A 16,154-nucleotide genomic window follows, 5' to 3' on the forward strand; every position below is an offset into this window, starting at 1 on the left:
ACACTACATCAAAAACTAATGATGTACTGTATGGTGACTAACATAACATAATAAAATTTTTAAAAAAAGAGTGCTATCATAATTTTAAAAAATAAAAAATAAAATAAGAATGTTGAAATAGTTGATTTTTTTAAAGACTTTTCTTATTCTTTTTTTTTAAAGATTTTATTTATTTATTTGACAGAGACACAGTGAGAGAGGGAACAGAAGCAGGGGGAGCAGGAGAGGGAGAAGCAGGCTTCCTGCTGAGCAGGGAGCCGGATGTGGAGCTCGATCCCAGGAATCTGGGATCATGACCTGAGCCAAAGGCAGACACTTAACCACTGAGTCACCCAGGTGCCCCAAAGTAGTTGATTTCTAATATTTCTGAAGTCCTGTTCAGCTTCCCAGCACTTTGATTCTACCCACATTTTTCCATAATCCTAATCTCCTTCCATAGGATGTCGTTCATTTAACAAGTGTCCTTGAGTGCTTGTGATATCACAATTTCCTCAGGTCTCACCATTGGTATCAGACTTCATGTACTAAGATAAAACTCCAAACCCCATTTCCACCCATTATACCACTCACATCTGTATCCACAGTTTACTTACTCTCCCCAGTCCACTGGTCTAAACTTGTCCTCCACAGCAATAGTTTCTACACCCTTACTTACCCTTAGTAATTTTAGCTCCTTTCTACTTTCCTCAAGTAATCATCACATGAAGCTAGTTGAACCACTTTAGAAGCTGGAAGCGATTAGTCATTAAAAACAGGCCCAGAACTTGAAGTAAATTAGGTAAGAGAAACAGGAGGAGACTCATGTAGCCTCACACTGTGAAATTAATCTCACTTGCTTTACTTTTCCCTTGCCTTTCTGGGGTTTTATGAGAATGTGGGGAAGGAATTATCTAAACTGAATGATGTGGGGGAGGGCTGTAAAGAGTAGAGGTTGGGAGGACTTTAGGAGGTTTTTCTTTTAGGCAATGTCCAATTTCTACAAGTTGACTTAGTACTTTTTAATGCTGATTCCTCTAATCTTATGAGAGCCAAGAAGGTTCTACTGATGCTCTCAGGCAATGGGCCTTTTCTCTTGCAATCATTCTTGTAGGCTTCTTTCACCAGGTGAAATAGTTTGTTGGACTGATGTTCTTATTGTCGTGAAGTACAGGTGCCTTCCGCCTCAGTCTGAGAGGATGGTGAGATAAGAGAAACTTGGAGAATTCACTGCTAGTAAATTCTCCACACAAATATCTGTCCAGTTCTCAAGTAGCTGGGTAGCAGTTGTTTTTCTTTTTTTTTTTTTGAGATTTTATTTATTTATTTGAAAGAGTGAGCACAAGTGAGGGGGAGGTGCAGAAGGAGAGGGAGAAGCAGGCTCCCCGCTAAGCAGGGAGCCCAATGTGGGACTTGATCCCAGGGCCCTGAGATCATGACCTGAGCAGAAGGCAGATGCTTAACTGACTGAGCCACCCAGGTGCCCCTGGGTACCAAGTGTTTTTAACAAATAGTTACAAAGAACATCACATGGGTCAAATACTATGTGTTTTAACTTAGTTGTCTAAGGTGGGTCACTTTATCTGGCCTCTTGCACAGATATAGCTATTATAGGGCTTGAGGGTCTTGACGTCAGAACTCTCAAGGAGCGTGAGTTTCCTGTCCTCTTCTAGCTGGACTAAGAATCAGATGGACAGGAGACAGATTAACAGGAAAAATCAAATTTAATTTCATACATACAGGGAATCCACAAAGACATGGAAATTCCAAAGATAAGCAAAATGGGGTATATATGTTATCCTAAACTAAGGAGAAAGGGGTAGGGGTCTGGGACTTTGAAAGGAAGGAATACAATTCACAGGGAAATAAGAGCGGATGTTTGGTAACTAGATGTTTGTCCTGCCATACAGATGGGTCACTCAGATAAAATTTATCACTGGTAATAACCATTATTCTGGGGAAGACCCCCAATTCAGATTCTTCTGAGTGGTTAAGGGAGGGGCAAAACTTCTCTCGAGCCTTCAAAGTCTCAATTGCCTTCAACACAAAATAATCTTCATGCCATGGTGGCCCATCTTGGGGTGGCCTGCCCTTGGCACATACAGAACAAAAGAGATTCAGGAGAGGTTGTAAAGGAGAAAGTCTTGGCTGGTACTGGTTTTGTGTAGTAGTTATTTAATAAGTATGTATCACAGAGTAAGACACTGAGATAAGTGATGTCCAGGAGAAGTGATTATTTTCCCCCCTGAAAATGTTAAAGCATTAAAAATTTCATTTTTCAAGACCAATCAACTAAGATCAAATTTGCAGTCTTCTTAAAAATCGTAGAAGAGAGCACAGGCAGTAATGTCTCTGATGTTGACCGTAATAGTATATTTCTAGATATGTCTCCTAAGGCAAGGGACATAAAAGCAAAAATAAACTTTTGGGACTATGTCAAAATAAAAGGTTTCTGCACAGTGAAAGAGACAATCAATAAAACTAAAAGACAACCTACTGAACGGGAGGAGATATTTGCAAATGACATATCCAATAAAAGGTTGATATCCAAAACATACGAAGAGCTGATACAACGCAACACCCAAAAAACACCAAATAATCTGATTAAAAATGTGCAGAACACATGAACAGACATTTCTCCAAAGAAGACATACACATGGCCAAAAGACACACAAAAAGATGCTCAACATCACTCATCAGCAGGGAAGTGCAAATCAAAACTATAATCAGATATCACCTCACACTTGTCAGAATGGCTAAAATCAACAACACAAGAAACAAGAAGTGTTGGCGAGGCTGTGGAGAAAAGAAACCCTCTTGAACTGTTGGTGGGAATGCAAATTGGTATAGCCTTGTAGAAAACAGTATGGAGGTTCCCCAAAAAGTTAAAAATAGAACTACCCTACAATCCAGGAATCGCACCACTGGGTATTTCCCCCCCAAATACAAAAACGCTAACTCAAAGGGATGCAAGCATCTCTATGTTTATCACAGCATTATTTACAATAGCCAAGATATGAAAGCAGACCTAGTGTGCATCGATAGATTGATGGATAAAGAAGTGAGGTGTGTGCGTGTGTATATAATTTATTTATATTTATAAATATATATAACACTTCTTTTTTTACATTTTTTAAATTTTATTATGTTATGTTAATCACCATACATTACATCATTAGGTTTTTTTTAATGTTTTATTTATTTATTCATGAGAGTCAGAGAGAGAGAGAGAGAGAGAGGCAGAGGCAGAGGGAGAAGCAGGCTCCCCGCCTAGCAGGGAGCCCGATGCGGGAATCGATCCCAGGACCCTGGGATCAGGACCTGAGCCGAAGGCGGACGCTTAACCATCTGAGCCACCCAGGTGCCCCACATCATTAGTTTTTGATGTAGTGTTCCATGATTCATTGTTTGCGTATAACAGCCAGTGCTCCATGCAGTACGTGCCCTCCTTAATACCCATCACCAGGCTAACCCATCCCCCCACTCCCCTCCCCTCTAGAACCCTCAGTTTGTTTCTCAGAGTCCATAGTCTCTCATAGTTCATCTCCCCCTCCGATTCCCCCCCTTCATTTTTCCCTTCCTACTATCTTCTTTTTTTTTTTTTTTTAACATATAATGTATTATTTGTCCAGAGGTACAGGTCTGTGATTCAACAGACTTACACAATTCACAGTGCTCACCATAGCACATACCCTCCCCAATGTCTATCACCCAGCCACCCCATCCCTCCCATCCCCCACCACTCCAGCAACCCTCATTTTGTTTCCTGAGATTAAGAATTCCTCATATCAGTGAGATCATATGATACATGTCTTTCTCTGCTTGACTTATTTCACTCAGCATAATACCTTCCAGTTCCATCCACGTCATTGCAAATGGCAAGATTTTGGGTTTTTTTGATGGCTGCATAATATTCCACGGTATATCTATACCACATCTTCTTTATCCATTCATCTGTCGATGGACATCTTGGCTCTTTCCATAGTTTGGCTATTGTGGACATTGCTGCTATAAACATCGGGGTGCACGTACCCTTTTGGATCCCTACATTGGTATCTTTGGGGTAAAAAGCCAGCAGTGTAATCGCTGGGTCGTAGGGCAGCTCTATTTTCAACTTTCTGAGGAACCTCCATACTGTTTTCCAGAGTGGCTGCCCCAGCTTGCCTTCCCACCAACAGTGTTGGAGGGTTCCCCTTTCTTCACATCCTTGGCAACATCTGTTGTTTTCTGACTTGTTAATTTTAGCCATTCTGACTGGTGTGAGGTGATATCTCATTGAGGTTTTGATTTGGATTACCCTGATGCCGAGTGATGTTGATCACTTTTTCATGTGTCTGTTGGCCATTTGGATGTCTTCTTTGGAAAAATGTCTTTTTATGTCTTCTGCCCATTTCTTGATTGGATCATTTGTTCTTTAGGTGTTGAGTTTAAGAAGTTCTTTATAGATTTTGGGTACTAGCCCTTTATCTGATCTGTCATTTGCAAATATCTTCTTCCATTATATCGGTTGTCTTTTGGTTTTGTTGACTGTTTCTTTTGCTGTGCAAAAGCTTTTTATCTTGCTGAAGTCCCAATCGTTCATTTTTGCCCTTGCTTCCCTTGCCTTTGGCGATGTTTCTAGGAAGAAGTTGCTGTGGCTGAGGTCGAAGAGGTTGCTGCCTGTGTTCTCCTTTAGGATTTTGATGGACTCCTGTCTCACATTGAGGTCTTTCAACCATTTTGAGTCTATTTTTGTGTGTGGCGTAAGGAAATGGTCCAGTTTCATTCTTCTGCATGTGGCTGTCCAATTTTCCCAACACCATTTGTTGAAGAGACTGTCTTTTTTCCATTGGACATTCTTTCCTGCTTTGTCGAAGATTAGTTGACCATAAAGTTGAGGGTCCATTTCTGGGTTCTCTATTCTGTTGCATTGATCTATGTGTCTGTTTTTGTGCCAGTACCATACTGTCTTGATGATTACATCTTTGTAATAGTGCTTGAAGTCTGGAATTGTGATGCCGCCAGCTTTGCTTTTCTTTTTCAACATTCCTCTGGCTATTCGGGGTCTTTTCTGGTTCCATACAAATTTTAGGAGTATTTGTTTCATTTCTTTGAAAAAAGTTCATGGTATTTTGATAGGGATTGCTTTAAATGTGTAGATTGCTCTAGATAGCATTGACATCTTCACAATATTTGTTCTTCCAATCCATGAGCGTGGAATGTTTTTCAATTTCTTTGTGTCTTCCTCAATTTCTTTCATGAATATTTTATAGTTTTTTGAGTACAGATCCTTTGCCTCTTTGGTTAGATTTGTTCCTAGGTATCTTATTGTTTTGGGTGCAATTGTAAATGGGATCAACTCCTTAAATTCTCTCTCTTCTGTCTTGTTGGTGTATAGGAATGCCACTGATTTCTGTGCATTGATTTTATATCCTGCCACTTTACTGAATTCCTGTATGAGTTCTAGCAGTTTTGGGGTAGAGTCTTTTGGGTTTTCCACATAAAGTATGATATCATCTGCAAAGAGTGAGAGTTTGACTTCTTTTTTGCCGATTCGGATGCCTTTTATTTCTTTTTGTTGTCTGATTGCTGAGGCTAGGACTTCTAGCACTATGTTGAATAGCAGTGGTGATAGTGGACATCCCTGCTGCATTCCTGACCTCAGGGGGAAAGCGCTCAGTTTTTCCTCATGGAGAATGATATTCACTGTGGGTTTTTCATAGATGGCCTTTATGATATTGAGGTATGTATCCTCTATCCATATATTCTGAAGAGTTTTGATCAAGAAAGGACGCTGTACTTTGCCAAATGCTTTTTCTGCGTCTATTGAGAGGATCGTATGGTTCTTGTTCTTTCTTTTATTAATGTATTGTATCACATTGATTGATTTGCGGATGTTGAACCAAACTTGCAGCCCAAGGATAAATCCCACTTGGTCGTGGTGAATACTCCTTTTAATGTACTGTTGGATCCTATTGGCTAGTATTTTGGTGAGAATTTTTGCATCCATGTTCATCAAGGGTATTGGTCTATAATTCTCCTTTTTGATGGGGTCTTTGTCTCGTTTTGGGATCAAGGTAATGGTGGCCTCCTAAAACAAGTTTGGAAGTTTTCCTTCCATTTCTATTTTTTGGAACAGTTTCAGAAGAATAGGTATTAATTCTTCTTTTAATGTGTGGTAGAATTCCCCTGGGAAGCCATCTGGCCCTGGGCTTTTGTGTTTTGGGAGATTTTTGAATCCTGCTTCAATTTCCTTAGTGGTTATAGGTCTGTTCAGGCTTTCTACTTCTTCCTGGTTCAGTTTTGGTCGTTGATACATCTCTAGGAATGCATCCATTTCTTCCAGATTATCTAATTTGCTGGCGTATAGTTGCTCATAATATGTTCTTATAATTGTTTGTATTTCTTTGCTGTTGGTTGCGATCTCTCCTCTTTCATTCATGATTTTATTTATTTGGGTCATTTCTCTTTTCTTTTTGATAAGTCTGGCCAGGGGTTTATCAATCTTGTTAATTCTTTCAAAGAACCAGCTCCTAGTTTCATTGATCTGTTCTACTGTTCTTTTGATTTCTATTTCATTGATTTCTGCTCTGATCTTTATTATTTCTCTTCTCCTGCCGGGTTTAGGCTTTATTTGCTGTTCTTTATCTAGCTCCTTTAGGTGAAGGGTTAGGTTGTGTATTTGAGACCTTTCTTGTTTCTTGAGAAAGGCTTGTATTTCTATATACTTTCCACTTAGGACTGCCTTTGCTGCATCCCAAAGATTTTGAACAGTTGTGTTTTCCTTTTCAGTTGTTTCCATGAATTTTTTAAATTCTTCTTTAATTCCCTGGTTGACCCATTCATTCTTTAGTAGGATGCCCTTTAGCTTCCATGTATTTGAGTTCTTTCCGACTTTCCTCTTGTGATTGAGTTCTAGTTTCAAAGCAGTGTGGTCTGAAAATATGCAGGGAATGATCCCAATCTTTTGGTACTGGTTGAGACCTGATCTGTGACCTAGGATGTGATCTATTCTGGAGAATGTTCCATGGACACTAGAGAAGAAGGTGTATTCTGTTGCTCTGGGATGGAATGTTCTGAATATATCTGTGAAGTCCATTTGGTCCAGTGTGTCATTTAAAGTCTTTATTTCCTTGTTGATCTTTTGCTTAGATGATCTGTCCATTTCAGTGAGGGGGGTGTTAAAGTCCCCTACATATTGTTGTCGATGTATTTCTTTGCTTTTGTTATTAATTGGCTTATATAATTGGCTGCTCCCATGTTAGGGGCATAGATATATCATGTTAGGGGCATAGATATACCACTTTTTTATCCATTAATATATATGGTATAGATACATATATAAAAGATATGTTTTGTGGTATATATACCATATATATGGTGTATATATATGTAAATATAAATATTCTGTTATATGTATATTTCAGCCATAGAAAAGCATGAAATTTTGCCATTTGCAACATGGATAGAGCTAGAGAGTATAATGCTAAACAAAATAAATCTGTTAGAGAAAGACAAATACCATATGATTTCCCTCATGTGGAATTTAAGAAACAAAACAAATGAGCAAAGGAAAGAGAGAGACACCCAGAGAGAGAAACATAAACTAAGAAACAGCCTCTTAACTATAGAGAATAAACTATTGGTAACCAGAGGGTTGGTGGGTGGGAGGATGGGGGAAACGGTGGATGGGAATTAAAGAGTACACTTGTCATGATGAAAAATAAAGTAAAATGATTTAAAACATTTGCAGCCTTCTTATTTGAACATTATGGTCAAACATTTTCCAATTCCTTAAATGACCAGCAACAGTAACATTTCTCATAGTGTGAGAGAGTCTATATTCAAAGATCTATTTGAATTACCATGATGTTCTTTCTTACTCATCTTATTTAGATGGTCCCTGCTTGCTTTCATTCAGAATTGTCTTATGGTCCATCTATCGCTATTCTGAGTTTAGAGTATGAAGTACTTACAGTGTAAGAACAAAGTGTCGCCTCTTTCTTGGCTGATTTCCCCTCTTAAACTTCATGTTTCACGAACAAGGAGGGCTGGAGTTTTCTTCATCTTTATATCCCCGGAGCCTTGTACATAGTTGGTGCGTAAAAACGATGGTTGGATGACTACATCTTTGTAATAGAATTATGTTTCATAAATGGAGGAGAATTTTATGGGGAGAGCCTCTTACTGTGTTTCAGTCTAGAGGACTCTGTGTCTTATCTGAAACTAGTATACAAGCCAGCTCAGAAACTTATTCTGGAAATCAATAATTAGTTAGGTCTGAGAAAATGGAGCCTTTCAGTTGAAAAGGCTGACACAAAATAGGTGTCACATCTCTTCTTCACACTCCTGTGTTGGATGCTCTGTGTAGGGCTTAAGAAGACAGATCTTATGATCTGGTGTGGTGATTCCTTTTTTCCTCAGACTTGAAGAAGCAGAAGGAGTCTGATTTTTATTGATGGGCATTTCCTCTGGACAGGAAGCTGTTCTAAGACTTAAATGGTGCCAATAAAGTTTTCTGTGTGTCATGGTGGCCTTTTGATTAAGTGGTCCCTAATTAGTAATCCCAAACCCACTAGCCTCAGGAGCAAGTGGGAAAGTCTCCATTTAGACACAAGGTCAAATCAGGGACCAGGAAGTGACCTCTTAACTTTCCCCTAGGGGTTGGTGGGATATTATAATATGTATTCTTTTGTGTGTGAGGGTTCCTTTTGAATGCATTGCTAGAAATGTGTTGCAATCAGAATTTCTCAGTATTAATACTTTTGGGGGAACATGATTCAAGTCATCAGTGTGATGATATTCACAGCCGTTCCCTGATGCAGACCAACAAAGACTGTTGTTTTGCTTGTGGCTACAGCTTCTCTTTTGCAGAGTAAATTGCTGTTTGTGTTTAACACTTGGGCTCCGTCTTCCTGCAGCTTTGCTCAGAGAGCCAGTGATTACTTTTAAGCCAGTTTGACTGTCCTGATCCAGCGCAGTAACTTGTCCATCGCGGGTGCTTGCTAAATGCCTGCTGACGGGACCAGATTTGAAAAACACTGAGACCTTCAGGTAGGACAGGAAGCTGTCCCAAGAGGCAGTTAGCTATGCAGCCAGGAAACAGAGCCGTAATTTTTCCATGTCCTTGGTTGCCAGGTTCCCAGCATATAATCAGAGGGTTGGAAACTACCTTGAGCTGATGTTTGATGGTGATTTGGTCCGTCCTGTTCTTGTTTTAGGCAAATTGGGTCTGTGATAGAAACCTGACTGACAGAGAGCTTTCAGATGTCTTGCTCTTTAGGGGAATGTGGCTCCTTGGGGACCTTTGCTGAATCGCTTTGCCTAACAAGGCAGGTTGTGTGTTACCTTGTAGCAAGCCAGGTTTCACTTAGTTGGTTGGATCGCTGAAGCAGAGAGGGGTGCCCTTCGGCCACCAGGATTCCTAAGGAAACCAGGAAGTTAGAGCTGCTGAGCAGAAGCCTGAGGTTGGCACAGAGCGTGTGGAGGGTAATCATTCCTGCCGGGCTGGGGCTGTTTACTCTGCCGGCCTAAGGCTGGTGGACACTGGGCGTGGTGGGCGTGCTAGCCTCAGTACCTGTTTGTAGAACAGTGAGACACCAGGGCAGAGCTAAAACAGCAGTAATCTGAAACCAGTCCTGTTGGTTCCCCCTCACCCCTGGCCCCGGCAGCTAAAATCTGCATTCCAGATGAGACCTGCAGGGAAGCGGAAGAAAGCATTAAAAAAAAAAAAAAAAAAAAGTTTCAAGAGCAGTAAATTACTGCTTTTGAGAGTTCTGGGCATTTTGAGATCCTCTGTTTCTTTACTTGCTTTTCTTTGCTTTGGGTTTTGTAAGTGACTGTTGATCTGTGTGTGCTGCTAGGTTTTTTGGCTGGAATGGGGCCCAGGCTTCCGACCAAAATTTAGATGGCAAAAGGGAGCTCCTCAAAAGCGTTTCAGTCAATTTCTGCTGATTCACTTTTGAATCTCTTGGGCTGCTGGGCGAAGGGGGGTGGGGTGTGGGGGGTCAAGGGCTGTCAGGATCTGCTTGCCGGCTCAGCACGCTCTGGAGCCTCCCTTGCTCACCAATGAGGAAGTTGAAAGCTACCGGGAGGCACTTGGGCGGAGCTCACAGCGAAGTCCTGGGCCGGGATGACTGGGGGCAGGCTGACTTTCCCTCCAACAAAAACCCTTTTGTCCACGGGAATAAATACGGAAGTCCCAGAGGAGCAGCCTCCCCAGTTCGTGTGTAGTAAGGTGTGCAGCCTCAGCGGCGTCTGGGCATAAAGCTCCGCGGACTTCTCACAGCTGGCCCGGGCATACCATCCTCGCCCACACTCCGGAAGGAGGGCCCAGCAAGTGACCTGAAAGAGACCAAGTGTGCTTGCTCTGCGGCTGAGTCAGGCTGCCGGGTACTGTTGCTCTCTGTCCTGTAAGTTCAGAGCCGATGGTGTGGATAAACTGAGCGAGCAGGGAAAAGTGACAAAAGTCAGAACCTGCACCAAGGGCATTGCCGAGACATGGAGGACGCTGGAGACTCTCTGAACGGCAGTGATGATGTCTCGGAACCAGAAAAACCTGAAGCCAGACTTGAAGTGGCTCAGTCGATCCTGAGCAAGTTCTCTATGAAAACTTTGTTTGGGTTTACAAGTAAGTTGGACTCTGTGAAGCCTGATGAGAAAGACGCGGTACTGAAGGCATTCCACAGTTTAGCTTTGGATCCAGTACCTCAGCGGGATGATCGCAGCCAGGGCTCGGATTGGCAGGCGGCAGAGGCGCGGGTTCTACCTGACCTTGGAAATGATGGCAAGACTGCGGGGGTGGAGCCGGAGTCAGAGGGAAATCAGGGACTAGCAGGGGCAGGGATTTCTCTCCCTGGGCAAGAGCTGCTCCCACTCAGTACTCAGAGTGTGGACAGAGACGATGTCATTATGGTCCGTGGGACCCTTGTGAACACCACCAGTGATTCCGACTCTGATGATGGTGGCCAGCAGCCAGAAGAGGGAAGCAACACCAGCCGCCCACCGTCCTCCAGTGTTTTATCTGAGCCATCTCAGGATCCCAAAGAAAAGCCACGTGATCGTAGGGAAAATAGCACCACTGGGGAAAGGGAGGATGCAGAGCTCTGTGCAGAAGATCCTCAGAGGACTCCATCTGAGATAAGTAGCAAACCACAACCTGGTGATGGTAGCCTTCAGACAGAGCACAGCCCCATCCAAGGACAAGCTGCAGAAGAAAGTTCCCCAGTCCTCCCCACGGTAACAGACCAGAACTTGAGTGTCGGTGTCACCAAGAATGCCTCATCTAAAAAAGAAGTCCCCGGAGAGAAGTCATTGCAGCTTCCAGCCTTTTTTAGCGGGCTTCGTGTGCTCAAGAAGGGGGCTACAGGTGAGGGAGGGGAGACCATCACTGAAATTAAACCAAAGGATGGCGACCTGGCTTTGCTCAAATTGACACAGCCTGTTCAGAAGTCCTTAGCCCAGGCAGGGCCTCAGACAGTGAAGACTGGGGAGAAGACAACTGACGCGAAGGCCACTCCCACTCTCCTGGAGCAGCTCTCTCAGCTGTTCATCCTTGACATGCCCAAAGCGGAAGTGAAGGCAGAAGACCCCGAGCAGCCCAGGAAGGAGGAGATGGGCTGCAGTGCTGCCCAGGAGAGCCAGAGTGGCCCCAGTGGAGCCCAGACCCGGGGTGGAGAGGTCAAGCCAAAGCCTCCAGAGACAGCCCTCGAGGCCTTTAAAGCCATATTCGTTCGCCCCCCCAAAAAGGGGACCACAGCTGACACCTCTGAGCTGGAAGCTCTCAAGCGTAAGATGAAGCATGAGAAGGAGTCCTTAAGAGCTGTGTTTGAAAGATCCAGGTCAAGGCCAGGGGACGGCCCCTCTGATTCCAAAAGCGTATGTAGAATTGGGTTTGGGGTTTTGTCGTAAGATGCAATGCTGCTGTATTTTTTTTTTTTCAGGTTTCCTGTCAAAGTGAATCCCAGTTACCTATTGTTAGTGAATCTCTTCTAGGTGAAAGAGGATTATGATCAAATCGTCCTTGCAAGGAGTATGCAGTTAAACTAGCGATTTCTGTCTTCCTTATATTTTTCTGGAGTGTCAAAAGAGGGATATACATAAAGATGTGAGGGCAGAAAGGGAAAACTGTCACTCTGAGTTTAAACATTAATAGTAGATGTTCTTTTCTTTTTTAAGATTTTATTTATTTATTTGAGAGAGAGAACATGAGAGAACACAAGCGGTGGAGAGGGAGAAGCAGGGATCCTGATGTGGGGCTCGATCCCAGGACCCTGGGATCATGACCTGAGCTGAAGGCAGCCTCTTAAATGACTGAGCCACCCAGGTGCCCCAATAGTACATGTTCTTATAAAAAACTAAACAGCACGCGGAAGCAATGCAATAGGGAGATAGAACCCACATTTCCTCACCTCTTAATTATACCTCTGCATAAACTCTATTTTAACTTTGAAAGTCTGCCCTTTGGCGAAATATGTGTTTGTGATATCATTAAAATGTTCCGTGTTCGTTACAAGGCATCCTGATCACTGGGTTTAGAATGAGACCTGGTTTAAATTCTAATTCTGCCATTTACTGGCTGGCTGACCTTGATCACCTCAGAGCCTCCATCCCTTCATCCACAAAATGAAGAAAATAACCCTTACCTTATACGGTAGTTGTGAAGAGTAAGTGAAGTTAGCACATGGTAACCATCTAATTAGTGGATTAGTGTTACTATTAGGAGAATTAATTCAGGTAATTTATAAAGACTAGCAAACACCTGTCCAGTAGATCTTAAATGTTCATAACAACAATAGAATTTTAGTATTTCCTCAGCTTGTAATTACCATTCCCTCTTATATAGTTGATCAGTTAAGGCGTTAAAAATTTAAAAATCTTTTGGAAACATTCTTAGGATGTAGTTGAAAATTAAACACAATACAGCATTCTCCTAGTTGTAAAAATCAACCCATAGGCTTGAATATGAAGCCTATGTCATTTATTTATTTATTTATTTATTTATTTATTTATTTAAAAGATTTTATTTATTTATTTGAGAGAGAGAATGAGATAGAGCATGAGCTGGGGGAGGGTCCGAGGGAGAAGCAGACTCACTGCTGAGCAGGGAGCCCGATGTGGGACTCGATCCTGGGACTCCAGGATCATGACCTGAGCCGAAGGCAGTCGCTTAACCAACTGAGCCACCCAGGTGCCCTATGTCATTTATTTAAAGGAAAGAAAAACCAGTTGAAATCAACAATGTCGAGTGCTTAGAGAAATTTATCTTGACCTACAGCTATTGATCACGGAAGATGCAAAACTAGTCTTTATATTATAAAATACCCTGGAGTTGTTTGGGATACATGTATAATCATTCCTATAAATGTACCTGATCGTAGTGCGTTTATATCTGTATCTTCAGCTCAAAGTTTGTGATTTATGAAAAAAAAATAGTTACATGATAAACATCATCTATTAATGGTTGTATCGTACTTGGCCTTGAGGGTTTTGTTTTGTTTTGTTTTGTTTTTTGTTGTTTTTTCCACCCTTACAGATCACTTTACCTTTCTGGAAAAGGGTCACTCTGTAGGGAGATGTTTCAATTATAGTGAATAAGCGCAATGTGCATCTGGCCATTAAAATTAATTTTGGAGTTACAGGTAGCACGTTTTCAGGGGTTAATTCGCTCTGGCCACATTTCATGTAACATATTCTTTTCTTTACCTGCTTTTCAACAGCCGGACCACAGCCCCACTGAGCAGGACGATAGGACTCCAGGCAGACTCCAAGCTGTCTGGCCACCCCCGAAGACAAAAGACACAGAAGAAAAAGTGGGATTGAAGTACACCGAAGCAGGTAATGTGAAAAGAAGCCAGGTACCCGTGGAACGAATCCTTTGCTGCCGTGGCTTTTAGTGCCAGTTCAGTCCTCCCAGAATTTGAGTTTTTGTTTCTCTGCAAAATGTAAGGCTTTTTTTTGGTTGTGCTGTTCAAGGGAAACTTTGCACAATTATCATTGATGCATTTCTTAGAGATGAAAGGTAAAGGCCATGGAATGAATGAAGGGCGGCCGGTGTGGAAAGTAGGAGAACCTTTGGGGGACTAACAGAGCAGGTAGATTACACATTCCTCGGGAAGCAGATGGTGGGCCCTCATACTGTTGCGAGCCGGCAGGTTTGCTTGAAGAGGCAGCCTATGAGTCTCCAGAGCTGCGATCTGATTTGTTGTTTGTCTTTGAGAATGCTTTCCAGCTACAGGAACCTTGTGTGGAGTGAATGTACAGAGACTGTATCAGTTACTCGTTCCCTTTTGTGAGACAAAGCTTTATTTAATGCATGGGCCAATTTTAAAGCAATCTAACTCTTTGGAAAACTTCCCAGGAGCTTTGCTTGAATATATTAAGATGGAATGGGCATTTAGATATTTTTACTCTACCTGAAAGGTTCACATGAAATAAAAAAACAAGAATTAGAGGATGGTGTGTCTTAAATGAATACATGTGTTTATGTATCTCTGGTGAAACCTCTTTGTCTTCTTCCTGATATTTCAAGATTACCTATGCAGACATATTTTTCTGGTTGTCTTAGGGTATGTGTGTATATAAGGATCAGTCTATCCATTTAGAGAAAAGTGCTTTCCATTCCTATTCACTGACAGACATAAATGGATCAAATTTGGGGTGGGTTAGTAATACGTGGTTTTTCTGCAGTATCTTGTTACTTCAGTGATTGAGAACACAGATGCGTTTTGAGGTGGCAATGAATCTTCAGTTCTACAACCTGATGGCTTTTAGCCTTGATTTATGCAATTGCAGACTTCTGACTATCCCAAGACTACTTCACAGCATTTGTTTTCTGCAGTGCTTGACTTTTAGAATGAAAAGTATCTTGGCCTTAGTGAAAAACAATATATAGCTGATCCAGTCTTCTTACTTACAGTTGATTTTTCCAAAATTGGAGTGCTTGTTGTTACAATCATTGAACCACCTGCCAAATTCTTTCTCATGATCAGGCACAGTTTGAACACTTAAAAGTACTGAAGTTTGCTTTAATGAAAAACCAAATTCTATGAGTTTCTTATTCCTAGTTTATATTGGTGACCTAAGTCCTGTTCCTACGAGTAGATTGTAGCAGTCTTCCTTGTAATGATGAGCATTTGCTGAGTAAAGAAGTTAGAGAAGTTACGACTCAATGTCATAAATGATTTTTCAGCCCACTTCAAGTAATATTTGTGGGGCATTTATACCTCTGCAAAAATTCCTTATTCCAGAAGCTCAGAGGAACACTGTAGTTGACCTCATCAGTGGCTTTCCCAGTCTTGGCTTGTCATGATCTGTATTCTCAGAGCTTTCTAAGGTCTTGGATGAGATGGGGGGGAGGGCAGGACAGATAATGATAGTGCTGTGGAATGAGCTGTGATAGTACAGTGACCGAGTGGGCTGGCTGTGGTCTGAAGAAGACATCCAAGTCCCTAACCAGTTCCCACTGTGGCTGTGTTCCTTACCATGCTCCCTGGGCTGGTGCTCTGCTTCCTGAGAGCCTTCTGGGAGCTCCTTACTCTGCTGATGTCCGTTTGGTGGGTATCAGATAAGACTAAGATACCCCTGCACCTGCAGTAAACTTTTTATTACCCCATTACTTGATACCAGCATAGGGTTGCCTTGTCATTTATTGCTAATTTTGAGGAAGTTAACACTTTCCTTGTGATTTTCTTCAATTGTTGTTGGGACAACTGTTGGTTTATTATTTAAAGCATTTTGTGGTATTTCCATTGGTTTCCCTGCCTTTAGGGAGACATACAAAATTTGCCACTCTGTAGAGAGAACAGAAACAGTGAAATTAGAATCAACATATTTCAAAGGGTTTAAAGTCTTATGCTTTTCTATCTTCGATGCTCTTTTTTTTTTTTTTAAAGATTTTATTTATTTGACAGAGAGAGACACAGCGAGAGAGGGAACACAAGCAGGGGGAGTGGGAAAGGGAGAAGCAGGCCTCCTGCCGAGCAGGGAGCCCGATGTGGTGCTCGATCCCAGGACCCTGGGATCATGACCTGAGCCGAAGGCAGACACTTAACGACTGAGCCACCCAGGTGCCCCGATTCTCTTTATTTTTCCTGGGGTATACAAGAATCTAGTGTTCCTATTTCAAGTGTGTTGTTGGAATTCTGTGCTATCAACATTTAAGCCCAGTCCTTGGCAGAGCTGGGAGCGAGATCATGTTT

At 42.0% G+C, this 16,154-nt stretch overlaps 1 protein-coding gene across 1 annotated transcript in view; it reads left to right on the top strand.

Moving 5' to 3' along the window:
- The first annotated feature begins 10,455 nt into the window (after positions 1-10,455).
- LOC114221356 (formin-1-like) overlaps positions 10,456-16,154 on the top strand; it is a 290,129-nt gene continuing 284,430 nt past the window's right edge. Inside the window, exons 1-2 of the mRNA XM_028119472.2 lie at positions 10,456-11,832; positions 13,674-13,791. Of these exons, the coding sequence (XP_027975273.1) occupies positions 10,456-11,832; positions 13,674-13,791 (1,495 nt within the window). The remainder of the gene's footprint in view (positions 11,833-13,673; positions 13,792-16,154) is intronic.

This window comes from Eumetopias jubatus, unplaced genomic scaffold (assembly GCF_037043125.1).
Source record: "Eumetopias jubatus isolate StellerSeaLion01/CBP00866 unplaced genomic scaffold, mEumJub1_p1.0 scaffold_7, whole genome shotgun sequence".
Lineage (NCBI taxonomy): Eukaryota > Metazoa > Chordata > Mammalia > Carnivora > Otariidae > Eumetopias > Eumetopias jubatus.